Raw genomic sequence first — 24733 nt, forward strand, 5'->3', positions numbered from 1 at the left:
AGATGTGTTTTATTTCCCTAATGTCATATTTTAAGTTTGTAACATAAATAATTGACAATTCAACTTAAAAAAATGCATACAGTTACATTTAACATAAATCCCACTGTTTCAAAACTTGCACAAACTTAGGCATTTATGTTTAAAGACAATCCTAAGGCACAATGGGTTATATTTTTCAAAATGAATGACTTTTGAAGTCAAAGTTGTAAACATACAGCACTTTTGAAAATGGGCATTAGGAATCTCAAAGTGAATATAAAAATTAGAGATAACAATTTAACTTGAAGTTCTGGATGATGGCGTGTCAAAATACTCAAACTGGACTTTTATTTTCATAAGTAGGATTGGTGGATCTCCAGCTGGAATGCTTCAGTATTAGCAACAATAGCAGCAGATATCCTAGATATCCTTTCTGCTTGCTGTCTCTTCTTTATCCTGTCATATGCAAGATTGATAGTTACCTGTGATGAACCTGCTGGTAGAACATGGAGTATTATGGTTTAAGTGAAGAATTTAGTTAAAGCTTGAAAAAAAAAAATTATTGCTCCAAGTGATTAAACATTTTATGTGGTTGACCTTGCCTTTGGTTATACTTGGTTTTGCTGATTTTCATACAGAATGCTCCTGTGATAGGAAGGGTAATTTGCAACTATTTTTTTACTAATCTTGCTTGTGATTTTTTTTTTATTGTTATTAAAGCTTTGTTTGATGAGTGGGGAAATCATCCAGATGTCTCTTCAAATGAATCTTATTTTTGAAACAATGGATCTTTCCCAGGCATCAGTAAGTTTTGTATTTAATAAAAATATAAAGCAAAGTTCAATATTTTAAATGTGCAATAAAATGAGTTTACAATTTTTCCTTAGCCTGCTACAGTCAGTCGTTGTGGCATGATTTATTTGGAACCTTCTCAACTGGGCTGGAGGCCACTTGTTACCTCTTGGTTGAGTAAACTGCCTGAACCTCTTAACTTAAAGGGACATCAAGATCTTCTGCAGGGACTTTTTGATTGGTTAATACCACCAGCATTAAGACTCCGTCAGAAACAGTGCAAGGTATTCTTTGCCATTTTTTCCTGCAGTAGCTCAGTGGCCGTTTCCATTCTGTTACCGTTGGTAGGGAGTGGCTTTCTTTCATGACAAGCTCTATTAGAATGAATCTACAGCAGCCTCCTGTTGTTTTGGGAAGGACAACTCTTGGGTCCAGTTTGGAAAGTTAAAATGAGAATTTTAAGGAAGACTTGTAAGTTGATCATAGTTTTCACCTTGTTCTTTTCAAAGGTAAAATAAGTATTTAAAGCACTGAGTGGAAAGTTTCTCACTTTTGTACATATTTTTTTTTTCTTTAAAAATGTCATGTTGAATAGAAGGGTACTTTTTTAAGTGTTAGGGGAAACATATACATGTAGTTCCCTGTAATCTCTGTGATATAGTGCTTAGGCTTTTGCACATGTATTGCTGTAGTTACATCCATGGAGATTTTTGTTTTAAGGTGTATGATTTTAGTGGTCACGTGGTAGCCATGAACATGGTTAACAAGGTAAATGTCTTGACATTTCAAGGGTAGAGGAGGGCAAATGATCTTTTGAGTAAAAGTCAGTGTAAACCTTGCCTTCAAATATTTGTTCAGAATTGTCTAATTATTTCAGTATTTTAGCTCCAAAAGATTAACTGAGCACAGGAAGTATAATACCCATCCTTTCATATCTCATAGGAACTGGTACCTACAAGCAATACCAATGTTATAGTAGCTCTTACACGGCTTTTTGAAATGTTGATTTGTCAAACTGTGCAAGAAGATCCCACCAACAGAAACATCCGTGCATGGATTATGGTTGGTTTTTTTAACCTATAGAAAAATGTATATCTGTTTCTGCATATGTTGCCCTTGAAAAAATGATTGGACTAATCAAAATAACTTTAATTCGGGATAAGAGACATATGACCCAGGGCTCAGTTCTAGGGCCAGTCTTGTTTAATATCGTTATCAATGACCTGGATGAGGGGATTGAGTGTGCCCGCAGTAAATTTGCAGATGACACCAAACTGGGTGGCAGTGTTGATCTGCTCGAGGGGAGATCTCTCTGCTCTGCAGAGGGACCTGGACAGGCTGGATCGATGGGCCGAGGCCAACTGTATGAAGTTCAACAAGGCCAAGTGCCGGGTCCTGCACTTTGGTCACAACAACCCCATGCAATGCTACAGGCTTTGCAAAGTGTGGCTGGAAAGCTGCCTGGTGGAAAAAGACCTGGGGGTACTGGTTGACAGCCGGCTGAATATGAGCCAGCAGTGTGCCCAGGTGGCCAAGAAGGCCAATGGCATCCTGGCCTGTATCAGGAATAGTGTGACCAGCAGGAGTAGGGAAGTGATTGTCCCTCTGTACTCAGTGCTGGTGAGGCCGCACCTTGAATACTGTGTTCAGTTTTGGGCCCCTCACTACAAGAAAGATGTTGCATTGCTGGAGCATGTCCAGAGGAGAGCAACCAAGCTGGTGAGGGGTCTAGAGCACAAGTCATACAAGGAGTGGCTGAGGGAACTGGGGTTATTTAGTCTGGAGAAGAGGAGGCTGAGGGGAGACCTGATCGCCCTCTACAACTGCCTGAAAGGAGGCTGTAGTGAGGTGGGGGTCGGCCTCTTCTCCCTGGTAACAGATGATAGGACGAGGGGGAATGGTTTGAAGCTGCGCCAGGGCAGGTTTAGGCTAGACGTTAAGAAAAACTTCTTCACCGAAAGGGTTGTCAGGCTCTGGAATGGGCTGCCCAGGGAGGTGGTAGGGTCCCTCTTCCCTGGAGGTATTTAAAAGAAGGCTAGATGAGGTGCTTAGGGACATGGTTTAGTGGTGGGATGTCAGGGTTTGGTTAAAGATCGGACTCAATGATCTCAAAGGTCTTTTCCAACCTAAATGATTCTATGATTCTATGAAACAATTGGAATACATCTCTCCTCCCTGTCCCCCAAACTTTGGAGATGTCCAGATGAGACACAAGTCTTGGAAGTAACAAATATGATTGTACTATTTTCCCAGTTAACTGTGATAAATTGTGGTTTTGTTAAATGTGCTTTTTAACTAACCAAGTAATTAGCTAAAGCAAAGTGTCTTGTTTCCCTTAAAAGGAAGTAAGTGTTCATGTAATACTGATGGGCTTGTTAGAGCAAAATTTTCTTGGGAAGAATGTTTTCTGAGAGTTATATTAGTTGGATGCTCAGTCTGACCTTATATGACTCCTCCTATGAAAAACTGAAGAAAACAGAATGTAAAAGTATTTCTTTAAAATTGAATTAGAAATTTCCTAGATCCTGGTTTGTGACTAGAAAATCCCGAGACCACATGATTGAACTCATCTCAGGTTTTCTCATGTGACATAATGCTTTAGTCAGTGGTCTTTATTTTTTGTCGTATCTCTTTCTCTCTCCTTCAATATGGTTGTGGGTTTTTTTCTGTCTTTAATCAGATTTCTAAATCTCTTTAAACCAGGGCTATTGAAGGGGAACTTATAACACCTGTCTGATTAACAGTATTTTTCAGAATTATGTTTGTTAATTAGATTGTACAAGGTTTATATAATATGTCAACTTTTTAGACAGGTGCTCATCTTTTTGCCTCTGCAGGGTTGTTTTGCTTTTGCCACAATCTGGTCCATTGGCGGAACTTGTGATGGTGACAGCAGGATAATTTTTGATAATTTCTTGAGGGAAACTTTGGCTGGGAAATCTGGAATAAATCCTATACCAACGAATGTGGGAAAGTGGGAGTGTCCCTTTGAAGAGAAAGGCTTGGTCTATGACTACATGTATGAGGTACGATTGATTGCTTCTGCCTTGACTGAAGTAAACTCTCACAGTCTGATTGGAAGGAAAATATAGATAGCTGGATATTTTAACTTTGCAAAGCTTGTTGGATGTTGTAGAGTATTGGTGTTGGATTAAATCCCACACTGCATTTTTCGTTTTTCTTTTTTGAATACTAATGTGCTGACCAAATTTTTTAGAAAATACCGTGATGTACGCATCAGTTATATTTATAATGTGGCAACATTATAGCTATTCTGTAGCTAAAGCTAAGCTGATGGACTCAAATCTGGTTTCATATAGAAGGGAAGATGTGGACTGTCTAGAAGGAAAGCAGGATATTGAGCCTGTAGGCTGTTTGCTTATATTACAGTTTACAGTATCTATTAGAAATATTGGATTATAATTACACTTTTAAATTTCTGCATATGTTCTTCTGTTGGGTTTTTGTATGTTTTTGTTTGTTTTGGCTGAACAAAGTCTTTAAGAAAGGAGTCTAAGATTAGGTATGTACTTTAACACTTTATTAGTGACATAAAACAAACTAAGTATGTGAACTTCTGAAACATTTAATATTCATTAATTTATTAAAATTTATTATTTTCATTTTTTAAACATGTAGTAGAGAAAACCTTCCATATGTATAGAAGTAACACCATTCTATTTTAATATCTGTATTTCTTCTTCTAGTTGAAAGGCAGAGGATGTTGGGTGCACTGGAATGGGTTTATTAAAAATATGAATTACAGTGATAAAAATGTGAAGATTCAAGATATAGTCCCAACTATCGATACAGTCCGATATACCTATTTGATAGAACTATTCATTGCCCATGGAAAGTAAGTTACTTCACTTTGGTGCAAACTTCTGAAATACTGGTCATAGGTAGAAATATCTCTTATTCTTTCCATTGACTTAATTGTTTTTATCAAGCCCTCAAAGTTTATTTGGCCTGTTAAAAGTAGACGTTTACTATAAACAATACAATTTGTAAAGTCTGGTTTTGGTTTTTTTATGAAGCCTTATTGTAATCCAGTTTTAGTATGCTCATTCTGAGGATGCTGTGACAACAGCCTAAAGAGGTTTTTTTACCGTCTTTCTTCTTTGGTAATGAATTTTTTTTGTCTTTGATTAGTCATATCTAAATCAGCTATATTAGCTATGGTCAGATTGTTTAAGAGAATGAAATATAAAACAGCCTCAGGTTAAATTTCAAGGCTGTAAGTTTTATGAAGTTTAAACTACTGCAAGACCTATCAGGAGAAATTTAAATCCCATGTATGTTCATATGTACTCCAAAGCCAGTAGAATGAGGGAATGAGTAATGTCTCTTTCTCTGTGTCCTCTTTGTCTTGTTGGTGGGAGCAAACTAAAATTATGAGAGGATTATATGAATATGTTAAAACTTTTTAGTTTCTTCTTAAGGCATGTAATGTTTTTAGAGGTAGAACAAGCAGGGCAAGTTAGTAAAACTTTTGACTTCTAATTGCAATGAGTTTAGAGTTTGTTAGATTTCTGCAGCCTACATGCTTTACTACTTTCTTTGTGAAGACCACTGCTTTTAGTGGGACCAACAGGTACTGGGAAATCTGTGTATGTCAAGGACAAGTTAATGAACAACTTGGAAAAGGAGCGCTACTTTCCCTTCTTCATTAATTTTTCAGCTCGGACCAGTGCAAATCAGACCCAGGTTAGTAGAATAGATAATTTATGTTTCAAAGAGATAATATATATGACTATTTAATCTATGTTTTGAATATCCCTGTCTGCATTGTAGAACATCATTATGGCCAGGCTGGACAAAAGGCGCAAAGGAGTCTTTGGCCCTCCAATGGGAAAAAAGTGCATTATTTTTGTAGATGATATGAATATGCCTGCTTTGGAGAAGTATGGTGCACAGCCTCCCATAGAACTTTTAAGACAGTTCTTTGACCATGGATTTTGGTAATTATTTGAAATACAATTGAAACTTTTTTGTTGATGCATTTCCTGTTACAATTATTTATTCACTTGAATTTTACTTCCAAAACTTTAAAAAAGTGCTTTGGAAATGTTAAGATAACATTTTTATATAAACCAAAGCTATTTATAGTTGAAGCAACTTCTGTATTGCTCTAAGTGACTTTTCAATTTAGGAAATTGATTATTAGATTCGTCGTGGGTTTTTTAGAAGGTTTCATTGCTGAACTTCAGCAGTATTTGTATATATAAATAAAATCTTTTACGCCTGGATTTTTTTATGTCTGCATCTTTAATTGTTATTTTTCCAATGCAGTTCTTTGTTCCTTTCCTTTCTCTTCCTCTTTAGAGTGAATTGGCAGGGATGTGTATATACACATATATATGCGATTATGTAAAACTTTTGATTTTAATCATTGGATTGGTTTTGAATGTCATCCAAGATCACTTTTTTTTTTTTTTAAACAACATTTCAAAATAATTTTTTAAAATAACAATGAAATCAAATCTGGTCATAGGCATGAAGAAAAATAAGCTAAAGGTCTTCCCCTCTTTTGAGGTTTTTTCGCTCTGCTTATATTGAAAGATTGGGAAGGGTGGTCTCCTGAGATCCCTTCTAGCCTGCATAGTTCTCTGATTCCAGGCACTTCTCAAATACTGTTATTTTTATGATTCCAGGCTCAAATATCTGTTGCTCTTGAATAGAGGTTATATATCTTGCCACATTACAGTTTTAAATACGCATCTCAAAATTTTGTGTCAGGCCTTATGTAACCCAGTTTAAACAATCTTTCAGGCCAGCATGATGTGTTGAAATTAACTGGGGCATAGTTGTAAGATTAGTTGTTCTTGGGTTTTTGTGTTTTGGTGGGGTTTTTTAAATAAAAAATATATACAAATACGTATTAAAAATATAGTATTATATATTATATACTATAAGTAGATGTTATGCATGCAGAGTAATCTGTAATATAGATGTATCTGAGCTGTAACAAATGTGTTGTATCTGTAATTATCTAAATGTCATATTGCCATTTATTTTGAAGGTATGATTTGAAGGACACATCTAAAATTACACTTGTTGATGTACAGTTACTTGCTGCTATGGGGCCTCCAGGTGGTGGGAGGAATCCTGTAACTCCTCGATTTTTGCGACACTTCAACATTTGCACTATTAATTCTTTTAGCGATGAAACAATGATACGCATCTTCTCTACTGTAGTAGCTTTCTACTTACGGACTAGTGAATTTTCTTCTGAGTTCTTCACAATTGGAAATCAAATTGTCACTGCCACTTTAGAGGTAAGAGGCAAATACCTTAGTCGAAGTTTCCTTTAATTTGTTCAGTAAAGTTCCACTGGCTCTATAATAATTTAATTGGTGAAGTAGAGATTTTAGATATTTGCTCCTTATTATTTTTAATATACAACCTCATTTGCTTTGACAAAATTACCCTAGTTTTATTGTTGCAGTAACCATCTTATTCTATGAAAATAGTCTTTGAATTTGTGTTAGTATGGGCTCCATGGTGCCTGTCCATATAATGTCAAGTAGATGAGACTGGAATCTCTTTGGGGTCAGACAGGCATGGGAAGCTGTCACATGCAAAGGCAAAATGAAAATATCAATTGCAACTGTTCCAAAATTCCTTCTCAGAGATACTGAGAATGAAGAAATTGTCCTCTCCACTTTTCTCCTCTTCCTCTCTTTTGTGAAGTTTCATGTTACAAATTTTCATGAGTATCAGATTTGCAATGTACCATACACATAAAAAATGGAATGGCAGTTCGTGACATTTTTGCAAAGTATTGTTACAGACATAATATCAAAATATAGCTTTGCTGGCTTATTACATAGCAGAAATCATGAGCAGTGTGAACCAATCTATTGCCTACCATGAAACACCTCAAAGGAAACAAGGAGTGTACTGCTATGAAGGTGATGAGGCCGACAGCTCAGATGAGATGCCTCTATACAAACGCACGCAGCATGGGAAACAAACAAGAGGAGTTGGAAGCAATCATGCTGCTAGAAAGCTACGACCTGGTTGCCATTACAGAAACCTGGTGGGATGAATCCCATGACTGGAATGTAGCTATTGATGGCTACAGGCTGTTCAGAAGGGACAGGCGAGGAAGGAGGGGCGGGGGCGTTGCCCTTTACATCAAGAAATCATTACAGTGTGAAGAGCTGTCCCTGAAGAATAGCCACGAGCAGGTCGAAAGCTTATGGGTAAGAATCAGAGAGAGAGGCAACAAAGGGAACCTGGTGGCTGGTGCCTACTACAGGCCGCCAGATCAAGAGGAGCTGACTGACGAAGCATTCTTCCTCCAACTCCGGGAGGCTTCGCGCTCGCAGGCCCTCGTCCTGCTGGGGGACGGAAACATTCAAGGCCAGGTTGGATGGGGCTCTGAGCAACCTGATCTAGTAGGCGGTGTCCCTGCTGACATAAGGGTGCTTGGTTATTACATAGCAGAAAGGATGCGCAGAGTCAACCAATCTATTGCATACTATAAGTATTCATTGTGGAAATGTATTAAGTAGCTAATATTTAACCACTGAAAAATTCTGACAGAAAATCTGATCAGTTTCAAAGGCAAAAGCAAATGGCTGAAGTTTCACAGGGAATGGGGCTTCCTTCTACTGAAGAAGCGAGGCCTTTCTCAGGCTTTTCCACTTGTTCTGCTTATACCCAAGGACATACTCAAGACTGAATCCATCTCATTCCAAGGACTTGCAAAGCTGGCATTTCAGAACTATTGTTAGAGAATACATTCAATGGATGAATCACAAGGCCGACTGACTACCACTGCTAGAAATCTTTTTGTAGGTTCAATTAATCCTTCCAAAACAGACAAACAAAATTTTGTTATACTGTTAGACTCTTACATGTTTACCTGCTAGAGAATCTGTTCTAAAATGAATTTTCATCCTGGTTAGCAATACCCTCCAACTCCTGGGATTAAAGTATAATAGAAGAACTGGGCTTTGGAACTGGCTATGGACATGGGACAACAGGTGAAATCTGTACTCAATACCATGGATATAGCCAAGCCTGTTTTGGTGATTGTCTTCACCTATGAGTATACAGACATGGATTAAGTTTCCTCTGTCAACATTCACTTCAGCATGTTATTTATGTTCAGTGTAGTGAGAAATGACACTATTTCTGGCATAACAGTGTGAGCTAACAACAGCTGATGCATTCCAGATTAGAGCAAAACGTAGCCAAAAGAGACTTTTCTTCATCTGCCTTTTCCTTCTGTATTTTTATTGACTGTCTTTTTATTTTTGAGTAATTTGTAGATATGCAAACAAGTCAATTTAAACAACTGAAAATCTAGGAAGTTACCATTAGATATCTTTCAGTCCTTCACCTGAAGGAGGATATCATATAATTAAAGGAAGACAAGAGAGCTGGGTGGTATTCCTGGTCCTACAACAGATATCTTTACACTTGCTACAATTACTTCTCCCATTCGCAATTAGACGAGTAGTACATGTACCTTCCAGAACTTCATGAGGTACTTCTGATATATTCAGAGGACTTTCAGATCTTTAGACAATATTAGAATTTATTAAGTGTGAAATGTTTTTCTTGGAGAAATACAATTTTAGAAGACAAGATTTAATATGGTCTGTGTTACTGTTCTGTTGAATTTTGTTCTTTTTTGTTGTTATTATCTTAAGGTGTATAAGAAAGCCATCAAAAATCTTTTACCCACACCAGCCAAATCTCATTATACATTCAACCTGCGTGACTTTTCCCGTGTTATCCATGGCTGCTTGCTCATTAAGAGAAAATCAGTTGAAAGCAAACATGTAATGATTCGGCTGTTTGTACATGAGGTATTTCGTGTCTTCTATGACCGTCTAGTGGAAGACAATGATAGAGCCTGGTTGTTCAATTTAATGAAAGATACTGTGAAAGAACATTTCAAAGAAGCATTTGATTCAGTTTTTGCACACCTGAAGCAAGGAAACACACCTGTGAGTATCACATTTAACCTGTTGCAAAACAATTGCTTTCATTATAAATGTAGGACTAGAAAGTTTCTCAATCACAGGTGAAATTTTGAATCAAATGTGCTTGAAAATTTGACTTGAATTTGGCAAAATGGCTTCTTTGGGGGAGAAAAAAATGAGTAAAAATGTTTGGAAAGGTTTAACCATTGTACGTAAACATGCTTTTAAAAAAAAAATTATTTAAATTGTGGGTTAACTTACTACTCTTCCATAAAAGAATTTTAAATTCTGTGTATCTGATAGTGAAACAAAAACTCGTTTCTTACTCAATAAAAAAAATAGTGCAACATTTTTTCAAATTTACCCAAAAAACCCTGGGTATTTATATCTTATGAAATCAAGTTTATCCAGTGTAGTGTTGTATTAATCTCCTAGATGTCTGCAGATAGAAAGAAAGCATCCAATTAATCAGTAGGTCAGCAGAGCAACTTTTCAAAAAAACTTTTATCACATCTTTTCTCAAAGATGAAGCAGCACATACTGAATCTTTGTGCAATGGGACATAAGATAATAGAAACAACCGGAGTAATTTATAAATCACTGCCACAAAAGTGGCTGGGATCTGCATATGGTACTGTGCTTGCAAGGAGAAAAACAAGTATGAATACTCTTAAATGGCCTTCCAGAGGCCTGATTTACAGGATAAAGAAACACTGCCTTTTTAATTTTAGCCTGTGACTGAGTTACTGTGTGATAAACAGCATTCTGTAATTGTGATGAAATTTTAGTATTTAAAATGTTGTATAATCATGTTATACTGTATACCTTCTCTTCCTCTTTTTTTTTTCTTTTTTCTTCTCCTGTCATGTCATGATGCATAGAAGAAATAACTTTGTGGTCTTAGTTATACATTTCATAATATATTGAAAATTGCTAAACATACATCTGTATAAATTTGGTGCAATCTGAAGGTCATGATTATAATGGCTTTTTGAGCCAATTGTATTCCAAGAACAAATTAAGAATAAGTGTATTTTTTAATACAGGAAATAGAGAATTTTGAGGTGGGTGCTGTGTGTGAGTCAAAGTATTTCAGAGTGCTTGTTCTCATGTCTTGAGTGTTTGTCTAAATTCTCCTTTGTTTTTTAAAATTCCAATGAGGAATGTGTTCATTAAATATTAAACTTGACTTCATAATTTGTTGAATATTTAACATAGGTAACAGAAGAAAACATGAGAAGCTTGTTTTTTGGTGACTACCTGATTCCAGAACTTGAAGGAGATGAAAGACTTTATGTTGAAATTCCAAGTATTCAGCAGTTCAGTGATGTTGTGGAACAGTGTCTGGATGAATATAATCAAACCCACAAAACAAGAATGAACCTTGTAGTTTTCAGGTGCATACAATCTGTGTTATTAAGAGGTTAAAGCAGTAGTTGATAATTCAGTATATGCAGCTTTGTGGGCTGTGTTTTTTGTATGTCTTCTCCCTCTTATGCATCCACAAAAATGTTTGTGGTGTTACACCTTTTTGGATGGAAGTGAACTGATTTTTCTCTTACACCCCTGCTTTTTCTATCCAAAAGTAAATAATGAGAAGGTTTTCTTCTAAGAGGCTTTGAAATATGTTCTTTGGTTGTTAAAGAAACATTGTGCGCCAAATCAGGTGGGTGCTCTACTTCTGCTAGGCCTCTGTTACCAGTGAAGATGAGCATCAGTTTTGCCTGCAGCCACTGGACTTTCATTTCACCAAGGACAAGGCTTCTAAGGTTGTGAGGTGCAGAGTGAGATACAGCACAATCATAGCTATCTGTCTGTTCTGTTATTGTGCAGCACAGCCATGCCCCACTTTGGGGTATGTACCCAGCCTCGTGCTGCAGCTAATCCTGTGAAATTTTAGATTCTGCAGTCTGCTGCTGTTCCCTTAACTTGTGATCAGGCAGAGCTACAACTGAGACAGATTAGGAGGTCACAACACCTTCCTTCTTCCTATTGCTGGAGATTTCTGCTTCTTCATATTTGCCAGTGTAACTTGACACACAGATGGTTTGTGAAGGTGATTAGGGTTAGTTTAAACACTTCTAATAGCAGTTTATTTCAGTCTAGGTTATTTTGACAAGCTGGATTTGTAAATACCTGTATATACAACTATGCTGGGAGTTTAAAGACCTGGCAGCATCTGATCAGAGGCCACTTCCTGAGTGTAGAAGCAATATCCCAGTTACCTCACTGAAAAGCAGTCAGGAGAGCATGTCTGGCTGTAGCCTTAGAGTCCAGTCTTGTGGATGACATCTGGATTTAGCTCCTTTATTTTTCTAACCAATTAAAATAACCAAGAATTTATCTTCTTTGAAATGCTTTAACCTTTTTTTGAGACCGCTTTCAGCTGCTGCTCAGCTTACTTTAACTGCTCCATGTCCTGCACTTAAAAAGGCCATCTCCTGTATAGCTTGCTGCGTATTCCAAGATAAACTATGCTTGCGTTTTCACAATAGATAGGACTCTCAGTAGTGTGCAGATGCTGCTTTCTGAAGATGTTGTTCCAATATCGATTTCACATGTAAGTTATAAAACTGTCAGAGGCAGAGGGAAAGAAGTTTGTTGATATAACCCTTTTTCCCCAGTTGTTCTTTTAAAAAGTATTTAAACTGTTATACTTCAAGAAAGTTAAAACTGATAATACTGTTATGATTTAGAAGAGAATTTTTTGTATTTTTTCTTTGACACCTTACCTTAGTGCTCCTGTTCTCACCACTGCCCATTCGTTTCAGTAATTTGTAGTCATTTGTAATTCAGCTAAATACTGATATTTGTATAACAGAAGAGTTGTGAATTTTATTTTATTTCGTGGTGCATACCAAATCCTTTTCTTCCTCTTCCCCACCACCCCACCCTGCCTTCAGAAATTTGTTTTGGAGATGCTACTTCTATACTTCAGATTTATAGGTGCACAAATGTATGTTTTTCTGCCATTCTGGTAATCAACGCATTTCAAATACAGGTATGTGTTGGAGCATTTGTCTCGTATAAGCCGTATCCTGAAGCAGCCAGGGGGTAATGCTTTATTGGTTGGAATGGGAGGAAGTGGACGTCAGTCTTTGACTCGTCTAGCAGCATTCATGGCAAAAATGTGTGTTTTTCAACCAGAGATTTCTAAGACCTATGGTACAAATGAGTGGAGAGAAGATCTGAAAGTGAGTATTAATAACCTCTGCGTTTTGACTTAGTTTTGAGGAAGCATGTTTTGAATTGTACAATATTTTAACTGTCCTGTATTTTTAGAGCCTTCTGAAGAATTCAGGTGTAAAAGGCTTGAAAACTGTATTTATAATCACAGATGCACAAATTAAAGAAGAAAGCTTTTTGGAAGATGTTGACAGTGTCCTCAACACTGGGGAGGTACCCAATCTTTTTGCAGCAGATGAAAAACAAGAAATTATAGAGGTATCTTCAGAAATTCTCTTTGATGTCCCCTCCCTTTTAAGCTATTTTGTCAGTTCACTGTGAAGTGTAGCTTTTGGATATATGCACTTAATTATATGACTTTTTTAAGACCTTAGATAAATGAATTAGTAAACTTATAGAGTGGCTTATGCCTAATACTAGCTTTAATTTTGACCTGGCATTTTGCTTATAAACAAATTAAGTTGTGTGTATAGGGAACTTTGATTGTTCACAAATACCCTGTGGCCATAGTTATTTTTTGCAGTGTATTGTGCAGAAGAAGAATATACATCATAATGTTTTCATTGATCAGTTAAGGACAAAGGCTTTTTTTTGAGAAAACACAGTGTGCCTTTGTCAATAGACTCTTGCTGCCTGGGGCACTAGGGCATTGTTAGAATTTCATAATCTTGAAATTTCTACTCAGACAAAAGTTGGGGAAGGATGCTCCATGAACTCAGGCTCAGCAGTAAAGATGCAGTGTACTCAGGCAATTTTTAAAAATTTCTAAGTAAAATCAGGCTTGGATTTTCAAAGTGGCAGTCACCAGTTGGGAGGGAGGGGCATCAATTTTTCCATACATCAAGTTGGAAACTTAATGTTAGCTAACAATATTTGGAACTGTATGCTGTGCTGTCTTCTTATCTCTGTGGTATGTTTAGTAATAAATTACCCAGGTGTGCTTCTAGTTGACATTCAAAGTGTTCCTTAGTACATAAAAAAATGTTCTTTACTGAAATAGCTGTGTCGCTTGATAAATGTTTCTGTATTGTTTTTTCTTGCACTTACGTTATGGAGCATGTTGATACCTGCATGCCAAGTATTTTGCAAAGAAGTTAGGTTATAATTCTAATCATCTTTCTCTATTACTGTTTCATTCTTGCCAGGTATATAATAACTATTAAGAGAATGTGGCTCTTTTACAATTTTATTGCACAAACATATTCAATTGGTATATGCTAGAACTTGGTAGCTATCCATAATAAGGCAAATGGAGCAAAGATGTTTTTTACTCCTTTAAATCTGCTCCATGAAAATATTTCCACTTTTACTCTGTTGCCAACTAAACTAATTTTTGTCATTTATTTTGATTGTGGGATTATGTAAAGTATACATGCTTTTGTGGAAGAATAATTTGAGTTTTAGGGGTTTGTAGTCAGTGTTTCATGAAGTGTTAATTAATTGAGGATAATACTATGTTTAGTTTCAAATCTAGAGGTTTCTTCTTGTTTTGAGAGATTATTGGTTTTGGTAAATGAACGAATGGAATATGTTTTGGTGTTTGAAACTTAGATCTTCCTCTCCAATTAGGTAAATACAGCATATTTTAGTATAATATTAAGTTAAAAAAGTTCTTAGTAAGTTAATGTCTTCAAACGTTGTTTAGGGGGCTTATATGGCACTTAAAGCATAGATGATGAGAAAAACATTTGCTTTTGTAACAGTGGCTTTTATGTAATGAGAGTAGTAATTGCTCTCATCTGTTTGTATCTCCTAAATCTTTGAGTGACTGAAGACTGATTGTAATTTTATTTTATTTTTCATTAGAAGGCTTTGGTTATTTACTTCTTGAGGGAGCTAATTATGAATTGATTTTTTCAGAATGTGTCAACCCTGTCTCATCTTAACGTGTCTTAGCCATCTGGAACTCATCTTGGGGTGGAGTTTTAGCTTTTGTTCTGATGTATTCTCAGTTGCTCAAAGCAGCAGAGATTATAATTTCTAGAATTAGTTGTTAGGGTCACAGATAAATATTGTAATCCTATTCTCAAATAGTATTTAATGCTTGTTCTGTTTTTCTAGTTTATTCTACCTGTTTCATTTATCAATAAAAAATATATTTCATGGTGATGGTATCATTAACAGGATTTCTGTAGGACTTCAAAAGCACTTAATGAGAAATTATGTAACTTTTTTACGATATCTATTATTCCTAAGGGTGTACGTGCAATAGTTCAGGCTGGCAAAAAACATGAAGAGCTCAGTCCCTTGGCCTTGTTTGCATTTTTTGTGAACTGCTGCAAAGAAAATCTCCATATTGTGATAGCATTCAGCCCAATTGGAAATGCTTTCCGCAATCGTCTGAGACAGTTTCCCTCACTCATCAACTGCTGTACTATTGATTGGTTCCAGGTATGTGATAATGTTTATATTGTTTCCTCAGCAAACTACTTCCATTTTCTAACAATCTGTATTGTCATGTCCCATTAGATTTTTCTCTTGTCTTCTGTACAGAAGTACTCCATGTTCTTTAAAATTTTAAAACAGCATAGGCAATTTTTATAATATTTTGGGAGCTCTTTGGTGTGCATTCTCAGTATTTCTACAACTAAACAAACTTAAATTCTGTTGCTACAAATTTTATATTTCTGAAGTAGTGAATAGTCTCAGTTTGGTGATGGTAATTTGTCATTTTATCGCGTAATGTGTATGTTTTAAAGGACTAGAGGAACTATTTCAATGTGATTGTAAAATGATCATCATTGCTGCTGCCTGTTAAGCAGGTCATGCATTGTGGGAATGACTTAGAAGATACAAGTCCTGTTGTTTACGAGTAAATCTTTTATAGCAAAATAAAACTTGGAAAATTACTGTAGTTAACAATCCTTAATGTAAGCGGTGTTACTCTCAATAAAGTGTAGTTAGCTCTATAGCTTGGCCTGGTGCTGACGTCAATTAATTTTTCTGCCAAAGTATGACATAGATACAGAGATGTTTGGAGAGAATGGCAATATGTAGCTCTTAACTAGAAGATCAACCAGGAGTTGCCAGAAAAGATTGTATGGGTAGACCTTGCCGCCTGATGTAACCCTTATATCAGTTCAGTGTTTTTGAGATATAGTTGGGACTAGTGTGTCTCATTCTGGTGTTTTGAATGGTAAAAATTGTTTTTAAAGTATGAGGATTGCTAACAGATGAATTTTACAAATGCTTCTCTCCTCACTTCTACCTCAGCCATGGCCTGAAGATGCCCTTGAACGTGTGGCTAATAAGTTCTTAGAAACACTTCAGCTCACAGACAGTGAGCGTCAGGAAGTTGTGCCCATCTGTAAATACTTTCATACTTCAGTTTTGTCACTCTCTGTAAGGTCAGTCTGTATCTTTTGAAAACAACTAATTCATTTATAGAAATGTTAAGAGGGAAAAGATTATGCTGTTGAAAGTAGTAAACTGAGCAACAGAGAACTCAAAAGTTGAATTTTTAGAAGTAAGAAACAACTTAGTAGGTGATTGAGTTTCATTACTACTCATTTCTGTCTTAAAAGTTAATGTATAATATCTGCCTGCATAAAAATATTACACAAAATTGTTGAAATTGTTTACATCTATTATTTGTCAAACAGTTACGTAACTTTGCTAACAATAGTTAAAGTAAAAAAAGAAAACAACTTAAATGTACTCTTTTTTTTTTTATAGGTTCTTGCAAAGTCTGGGACGACATAATTATGTTACTCCTATTTCTTATCTTGAGCTTATTGCTGCATTTAGGAAACTTCTTACTCAGAAACGAGACACTGTAATGAAAGCCAAGAAGAAATATGTGAATGGACTAGATAAACTAGCTTTTGCTGAATCACAAGTGAGTTAGGACAAAAATGGAAATGAAAATACAAGATGTTTGGCAAAAGCAGGTCTTTCTCTGGAGAAGTCAGTCAAAAGCATTACTTCAGATTTTGTTTAGCTTGGTCTTCAACAGCAAAACTATAAGAAATTTATTTTTCCTTTTCTTTCCTACAGTCATAGCGGTTGTACTAGAGGCCAAAGACCTCTAAACATGTATTGCTAAGCCGTGTATGGACAGAGCTTCCCTTTCCTAAATGGTTAACAATTACTATAAGTGAATGTAGCTCTTAAAATTAGAGAGTGTACGTATGAGATAAAAATAAATCTCTGAAGTGTTTTGATTTGAAACTGAATGTTATTTCCTTCTATCAATAAATGGGTCATTAGGTAAAATCTAGGTCTTATAGAAATTGTTGGAAATTGTACTTGGCACTTCTGAATCCTACCTGATTCTTTTGCATACGTATAGGTTGGTGAGATGAAACAAGAACTAGTTCAACTGCAGCCCAAACTGGAAGAGGCTAAATTGGATAATGCAAATATGATGAAGGTAGAGTTATACAAGTACAACTTTGTGGTTTTTAATGTAAGCACGTTGTCCTGGTTTCGGCTCGGGTAGGACACACGTCTATATTTGTGATCCATATTTTTGCCTTTGTAGTAATTAGCTTTGCATGAGGAATCTTAATCGTACAATGTACTTCTAATTCAATATCTCAGCTGATTGTAGACAGGTTCTAAAGAATATGCCTGTATAGGGTTGCTGATATGTAATTTCCAGAAGATAAGAGTTGCGTTCAGGTTTTCGTACTCGCTTCTTCTTTACTGGGGTTTGCAGTATTGTGAAACTTGCCACTATCTACACTTACGTCCTTAGAACTGGAAGAAAATAGTGTTCTTTATGTAGGATACAGATTCTGGATATACTGTCCTTGCCTAAGCTCTGTGCTGAAGGATGCTAGAGGAACTTCCATGCTAATAGTGATTAGACTGGATTTCCCAAGGTCATTCACAAACATTGTAAAAACCACAAATAGGTAACTTCAGTTTATTTGATCATTCACTGCTAAACAGGAAGCTCACCTACATGTTTTTCTTTAGACTATAGAAATAGAATCTGCAGAAGTAGAACAAAAAAGAAAAACTGTAAAAGCAGATGAAGAAATTGCTACAGAAAAAGCTGAAGAAGCTCAGACACTGAAAAATGAATGTGAGAGTGACCTGGCAGAGGCGATCCCAGCCCTGGAGGCTGCACTTGATGCTCTTGACACTTTGAAGGCAAGCTGATCTAAACTTCAGGATTTGAAAGATTTATTTAACATAATGAAACTCTTCCATTTATTTAGAAAAGAATTCACTAAGAGGAAAAGAATTTGGAAAGTGTTAAATTTCCTCAGTTTTGGCAAGGGAGAGGACCTGTACAGTCACTGTTCAGTGTATTTTCTATTCTGAGTACATGAATAGGAAAACAAGGGGGTGTGTTTGAAAAATTGTTTCTTTGCAAGAAACCCTACTTGTGGGAAAAGTAACCAAAACCTGAAGTTAACAACAGTGGTATCAGCTGAATTTCCTCTTTCAGCTAAATTAATGTTGACTGCCAGTGTGTAACGTGGTATTTGTTTATGGCTAAGAATTATCTGGATTTTTGGTTTAAAAGTTTTATCCTTGTCACGATTTACACACACTGAAAACAGTATTGTTGAGAAAGTCCTGCAGGATTTTAGTATAGTAGAAGACAGCTTAGTAGGAGTTATGAAGTATACGAGATGTCTTACATGACACTTCTGTAAGGGTACAAAAAAATATTCTGACCTGGACTTTTTAAAACATAATTTTAATTAATCATTAGTTTACAGTTACTAGCATTTATTTCATTTTTATTTGCTTTGCATAGGATACATTGATGGATATTGTTAATTGTCTTGCTAACACTGTATGATCCCTTCTAGAAGTCCTCTGTAATTATGTTTATTGGTAATGGTATTATAATTCCCCTTTTTTCTGTTTGTTCATTTATCTTAGTAGTGAGAAAGTCATATAACATTTGTCACTATTTTTTTAAATGTGTTTATTATTTTAGCCTTCTGATATATCCATTGTCAAATCAATGAAAAATCCTCCATCTGGTGTCAAACTTGTCATGGCTGCTGTCTGTGTCATGAAAGACATAAAACCAGAAAAAGTTGCAGATCCTTTGGGGACTCGAGGCAAGGTAAGATGACAGACAATAGTTTCAAATAAAAGTGTAATTCATGTTCTTCTCAATGCAGAGCACTTGTTCAATAAAAAAGATCACCCAAGGTTCACTAAAGTTGTCAAGTACTTACAGCCTCCATCCATTATTTTACTGAAAACTTCCAGAATTCCAAACTTTATAAGTTTTGCAATGTGCAAAGAGAACACATTTAATTTGCTTGACTCGTATATAGATAATATATAATACATAACTCTTGCTTGAGACGCTGTTCAGTTTTTGGCTTTAGGTATGGTTTGGGGAAAATGTTTGATCTGATAGACTTTCTCCTTTATTGACGTCTCAAGAAGATACAAGGTCATCAGTATTAAATATGCATGAGTTTTAGTTAAAAAAGGGATTTGTCATATTTTTTGTTTGTGTGTTTGTGTTAAAGCTTGAAAAAATATTTCCCTCTTTGTTTTGTAGATTTTGGATTACTGGGCCCCAAGCAAGAAACTGCTTGGTGACATGAATTTCTTAAAGGATTTGAAAGAGTATGACAAGGACAATATTCCAGTAAGAATTCTGTCTAATTTTTCAGTGATTTCTACCATGTAGACACTTTCTTGCATGGGGGAAAAAAAAAACAAAATAGAAAATACTATATCAGAGGCCCCCTTTGTCCCAAATTAGTCCACTTCTTTTATGACCAAGGCTCTTTACAATATGATAGGGTCTTTCTGTAGAGTGAGTATGGTCATGGCAGGTGAGTCAAAATTCCTCAGGATGAGCATTCTAAGTGACATTTCAGAAGATTTTAGAATTCCCTTTGGGAATTTCTGAGGCTTCTATACAGCCTGTCTTCTATTTGAATGAAATGTCCTTCTGTGCACAAATGTTTCTAACTTTGAAATTTATAGGTAATATCTCATCAAAAGGTAAAAATAACACATTAAAAAAATGTATCAGAGTAAATAGTCTGTCCTGTCCATTATCCTGTGTCCAAAAATGGCCATAAGCAGGTGCCTTGGAAGGAGTAAGAACAGTATATATGATAATTTTTCCAAATATTCTTCTAGCCTCCGGCACTTTAAATGAAGTACTTGCAAAGCTAGATGTAGTTTCTGTGTGTTTAGTAGCTTTCAGTGGATCTCTGTTCTGTAATTTCTCTAGTCCCCTTACGCCCATGTAAATTTTCTGTATATACAATATCTTTTACAAAGCTTTCCAGAAGTCTAATTTAAGTCATGTGAAGAGCTATCTCCTTCTGTTTATTCTGAACCTGGGTCCTTTTAACCTCATTTAATATATTCTGGTTTGGGTTTTGGCTGGGTTTTTTTGTGGAACCAGGAACATTTGATCCCTGTAGAGCCTTTCTATTCCTTTTTTTTACTAGTTTTTCTAAATCAATTACTCTGGCATTATAAACTTTTTTCTATTTTTAAATAACTGCCCATGTTGATGCTCTTCTTAATAGCTGTTTCTAATTGTATTATTTTGATTGAATGAATGCTGACAAAATGGATAATATACAATAAATGTGGAATAATTATATACTATATATATATACAATAAATGCAGAAAGGTACTAGCTATAAACTTTACTTAAAATATTACTATCTCCCCCAAAGATCTTACTATCTGGGAGTATGATTCTTGCTGCTTGCCCAACTCAGTGGAAATTGAATATGGTTTGCCCTTTATAAAACGGGTCACCAAAAGTAGGCACAAGCAATGTAATTCATTTAGATTGTGTCTTACATTAGTACAAATACTTTTTTTTTTTATAATGATCCCCAACAGCTGTGTCTTGAGAACAGGTAGCAAATAATGAAATTAGCATGTTTTGCACAAGGGACAGCATAAAGTAAGGCTTCTATGTGACTGTAATGTTCTTAGCGCTTAGGTAGCTGCCACATGGAAGCCATACCAAATGTATGATTATAAAGGATAAGGATAGGATTAGGATGAAAACAGGAAAGTGGCACAAAGTGTGATAGGAAAATCAAAAGAAACAAATGAGCAGTGTTCTCTACCACAATTAATTCTGAGGAGTTCTTTCCTGTTTCATTGTGTAGAGAAATGGCAGTCAATCAGTGTAATTTTAAAATGTCAGCCACAAGACTTTGAGTTATAATGCTTTTGTCATCCAGGCAGCTGTCATGCAGAAGATTCGGGCTGAATACTTGACTAATCCTGAGTTTGATCCACAAAAGGTGGCTAAAGCTTCTTCTGCAGCAGAGGGCTTATGTAAATGGATTATGGCAATGGAGGTGTATGACAGGGTTGCAAAGGTGCGTTTTTGATCTTAGTGCTATGAAATCTTTTCTTTTGCTTCGTGTATTCACCCTAAACATTGCATTAAATAATAAAGTTACAAAAATGTGCTTTAAGCATTTGTGTATTGGTTGTAATTGAATAGGTGGTTGCACCCAAGAAAGATCGTTTGAGAGAGGCTCAGCAGTCCTTAGCAGAGACATTGACACTCTTGAATCAGAAGAGAGAAGAACTTGCAGCAGTTGAAAATCGTTTGGCTGCTTTGGAACGAACCTTCACTGAGAAAACTGAAGAAAAGGCTCGTTTAGAATTCCAGGTTGATCTGTGTGCTAAAAAACTAGAACGAGCAGAGAAGTTGATTGGAGGCCTTGGTGGAGAAAAGTCAAGGTCAGGTTAAAGTTCAAATGTCAGATATAACAGTCACTGTAGAAATAGAATTTGCATTCAGTTCTCTGAGCTGTATCTCTGTCTGAGGGCTGTACTGCTCAAGAGTGTAACAGTCTGGGCCCTTGAAAGATTCCTAATTGTAATGTAAAAATATGGGCAGCAACATTGGGAGAATTGTAGAGGAAGTCTTCAAAATAAGAATAAAGTACATAAACACAGTGTCCGTTTTCTCCACCTGAAGTCAAGATAAACAACAACAAAAAAGGTTGATTTTTATTGTCAATATCATTAATGTAGAGGTTTCAGCACCATTTTTTTCTGTATTTTCTGCTTGTCATAGATGGAATAATGCTGCAAATGATCTTCAAGACACATATGATAATTTGACAGGAGATGTTCTGATATCAGCTGGTGTGATAGCATATCTGGGAGCTTTTACTGCTGGATTTCGACAAGAATGTACCAGAGATTGGAGCAAACTGTGCAAGGTTAGAAGGTTATCTAAGATTTAAATAAGTGTCTGCTTTTTTCAGACTACTGCAAAAGGCTTCAAAAATCCTGTGTTGTTTATTTAATATTAGCCTAGTAAAACTCATTAAGATCAATGGGATAAATACTGCTGATCCAATATTCTGTAAATTTGTAATTAATTAAATCAGTGAATTTACTCTAGACTTAAATTAGCATATCAGAAACAAGAGCACACCATTGACTTTATAAGGCTTGATTATTACTTAAATAAAATTTCAGATTTTTCTCTATTTTTCCTTTAAATGAAAGAATTAACTTTAAAATGCAGCTACATATAATGTAAAAAACTTTCTATAATAACTTACACTGTCACATATTTATGTGTTAATTAAATGGTTGTTTATGCTGTTTGCAAATGGACAGTTCCAACATACTTATTCATAAATCAAGTGATTTGAAGTTACTGATTGTGACCGTGACATTAAACAGTAACAAATCAGCATTGGATTACTGTATTGAGTTAATCAAAGATATAGTTGTTATATCATTTCCAACTGTGTGTGTGTGTATTTTTTAAGGTAATGCTTTGTCATAACTTTATGTAACAAAACCTCCTGCATTTAGAATGTACAAAAAACTGGACAAAAAAAACTGCAAAATTTGGAGAGAGAGTAAATATTCACTGAGGAAATATAGTTAGCAACTGTAACTATAATTTTATTTTTCCCAGGATTGTTACTTATACTTGACCTATTTCAAACTCTTAAAAGGAAATGGACATTGTCACTTTGGATTGAAGTGGCATTTAGTAAAAGATATAAAGAAATATGAAATAAAGATAAATGGGGTTTTCTTTTCTTTTTTCCAGGAGAAAAATATCCCGTGTTCTGAGAATTTTTCTTTGAGTAAGACTCTTGGCGACCCAATAAAAATAAGAGCCTGGAATATTGCTGGCTTGCCAACTGACATATTTTCTGTAGACAATGGGGTCATTGTTGACAATTCCAGACGTTGGTAGGTGTCAAAAAGGTTCAATTTTCAAATCCAAACAAGTTTTCACTTTTTAAAAAAAAGCAAACTAAATAGATAGAGGCAATGTGGTTGCTGTAGAGACAATATAATTGAAAACAGACGTGGAATCTTAAATTTAAGACGTGTAACACTTTAGACATTTGCGTGTTTTATAGATATTTATTTGTGTGAAACTCACATCTATATAAAGGGTTGGTTTACTACCTTTAACAACTTTTTCTTTTACTCCAACTAAAATTTTAATTCAAGGATGATATCTGTTACGTTACATGAAAGCTTGTGATAGATGTCTGCAAATAATCTACACTCAGTAGAAATACAAGATTATAAAACTTCCTAGTGGTGTTCTTGTGATCTGTATTCTCTTAAGAATCTTCATGATAGATTGAGATTACATTCAGTTTACAGTCTGTAATTCCGTTTTTAGAATGTTGCTCCGTTCTCTGAGTGTGCAGTTAGAGGAAGTGTTTGATACCATTAATGCCTGACTTATTAAAATACATACATACAGATGAAATCAGCAAGTGCAAAGGGAGTCAAATCTGTTAAAACTGAAAATATTGTCACCTTTCCCTGTCCTGTTTACATTTCCAATCTTACACTAGCTGATATACCAACATCTCAGATGTAAATTGCAACTAATTGTTGATTTTAATTTTCTTAAGTGAAAAGATGAGAAAGAACTCAATTTGTAAAAATAAATAAATTCTAAATACCGAGAATACCAGGGCAAGGCAGAACAAGGTTTTAGAATTCTGCAGTCTGGTGTATTTAATGAAAAATGTTATGAACGTTATTTGCAACTCTTAAAACTATTTTTGGTATTACTTTTCAAATTATGATAAAACCCCTATACATCCATTTTTCACTGATCTCTTAAAATAACAGAATCAAAATTGTATCACTTTTTCCTTGACAGCCTGACACAGAAACATCTTAAAAGAGTTCAAAATTTTCAAAAACTCCTGCAAGCAACTGAGAAAACTGTCTTGTTTATTCTAGGCCATTAATGATTGATCCTCAAGGTCAAGCAAATAAATGGATCAAGAATTTTGAGAAGGAAAACCGCCTGAATGTTATCAAGGTCAGTGACACAGATTATATGAGAACCGTGGAGAACTGCATTCAGTTTGGAACTCCACTTCTGCTAGAAAATGTTGGAGAGGAACTAGACCCATCACTTGAACCTCTGCTGCTTAAACAGACTTTTAAACAAGGTACAGCAAAATTAATTTTGAACCCTGAAATAGATTCCATTACTGTTCATTTTATAGTCTATGGTGCTGTCTGATGTTTTTTTAGTGCTCTGGTTTACTGCTGCCTGTGGTAAGAGGAAGGTCATTTCACAACAGCCTGAAGTTTTGTTTTTTAAGAAGTATCATTCATATATCACATGATAGTGGTTTTATGTGAAAACCTTCACAGCGTCACTATAGGAGACGGAATAAAAGACACTTCACTCTGCAAAGGAAAGATTGTCAATGGAATTATGATTTGCTTATTCATTTTCATATGTTTTAATCTAATACTAATATGTACTAAATTTTGCATAAATCAAGAAAAGCTGTCAAGGCATTTTGCTTAAGGAACAATTTTCTTGTGTTTCTCTGAAACTGGCTAATCAGCTATGAATTTGGTTTTCGACTTTTCTTTCTTTTTCTCCTGGGAA

The 24733-nt window shown here is 35.5% G+C and overlaps 1 protein-coding gene across 15 annotated transcripts in view; it reads left to right on the top strand.

The window, feature by feature from the left end:
• The window catches only part of DNAH12 (dynein axonemal heavy chain 12), a 75293-nt gene that overhangs the window by 32607 nt on the left and 17953 nt on the right, over positions 1–24733 (top strand). For 10 of the 15 annotated variants that reach the window (XR_004842070.1, XR_004842071.1, XM_035894777.1 and 7 more), the window contains 23 exons: positions 700–783; positions 867–1055; positions 1714–1833; positions 3609–3797; positions 4479–4627; positions 5340–5478; positions 5566–5732; positions 6794–7049; positions 9438–9737; positions 10932–11110; positions 12715–12907; positions 12996–13157; positions 15096–15290; positions 16113–16246; positions 16575–16737; positions 17191–17271; positions 18802–18933; positions 19384–19473; positions 21051–21191; positions 21320–21561; positions 21902–22049; positions 22901–23046; positions 24067–24281. Coding sequence is in view for 13 of the 15 variants with exons in the window: in XM_035894777.1 (XP_035750670.1) it covers positions 700–783; positions 867–1055; positions 1714–1833; positions 3609–3797; positions 4479–4627; positions 5340–5478; positions 5566–5732; positions 6794–7049; positions 9438–9737; positions 10932–11110; positions 12715–12907; positions 12996–13157; positions 15096–15290; positions 16113–16246; positions 16575–16737; positions 17191–17271; positions 18802–18933; positions 19384–19473; positions 21051–21191; positions 21320–21561; positions 21902–22049; positions 22901–23046; positions 24067–24281 (3814 nt within the window). In the remaining 2 variants the exon portion in view is untranslated. Of the gene's footprint in view, positions 1–699; positions 784–866; positions 1056–1713; positions 1834–3608; positions 3798–4478; positions 4628–5339; positions 5479–5565; positions 5733–6793; positions 7050–9437; positions 9738–10931; positions 11111–12714; positions 12908–12995; positions 13158–15095; positions 15291–16112; positions 16247–16574; positions 16738–17190; positions 17272–17822; positions 18000–18801; positions 18934–19383; positions 19474–21050; positions 21192–21319; positions 21562–21901; positions 22050–22900; positions 23047–24066; positions 24282–24733 lie in introns of those variants that run through there. The other 5 variants (XM_035894787.1, XM_035894776.1, XM_035894780.1 and 2 more) reach the window with 5 other exon arrangements.

This window comes from Egretta garzetta, unplaced genomic scaffold, assembly GCF_000687185.1.
Source record: "Egretta garzetta isolate BGI_Z169 unplaced genomic scaffold, ASM68718v1 scaffold215, whole genome shotgun sequence".
Taxonomy (NCBI): Eukaryota; Metazoa; Chordata; class Aves; order Pelecaniformes; family Ardeidae; genus Egretta; species Egretta garzetta.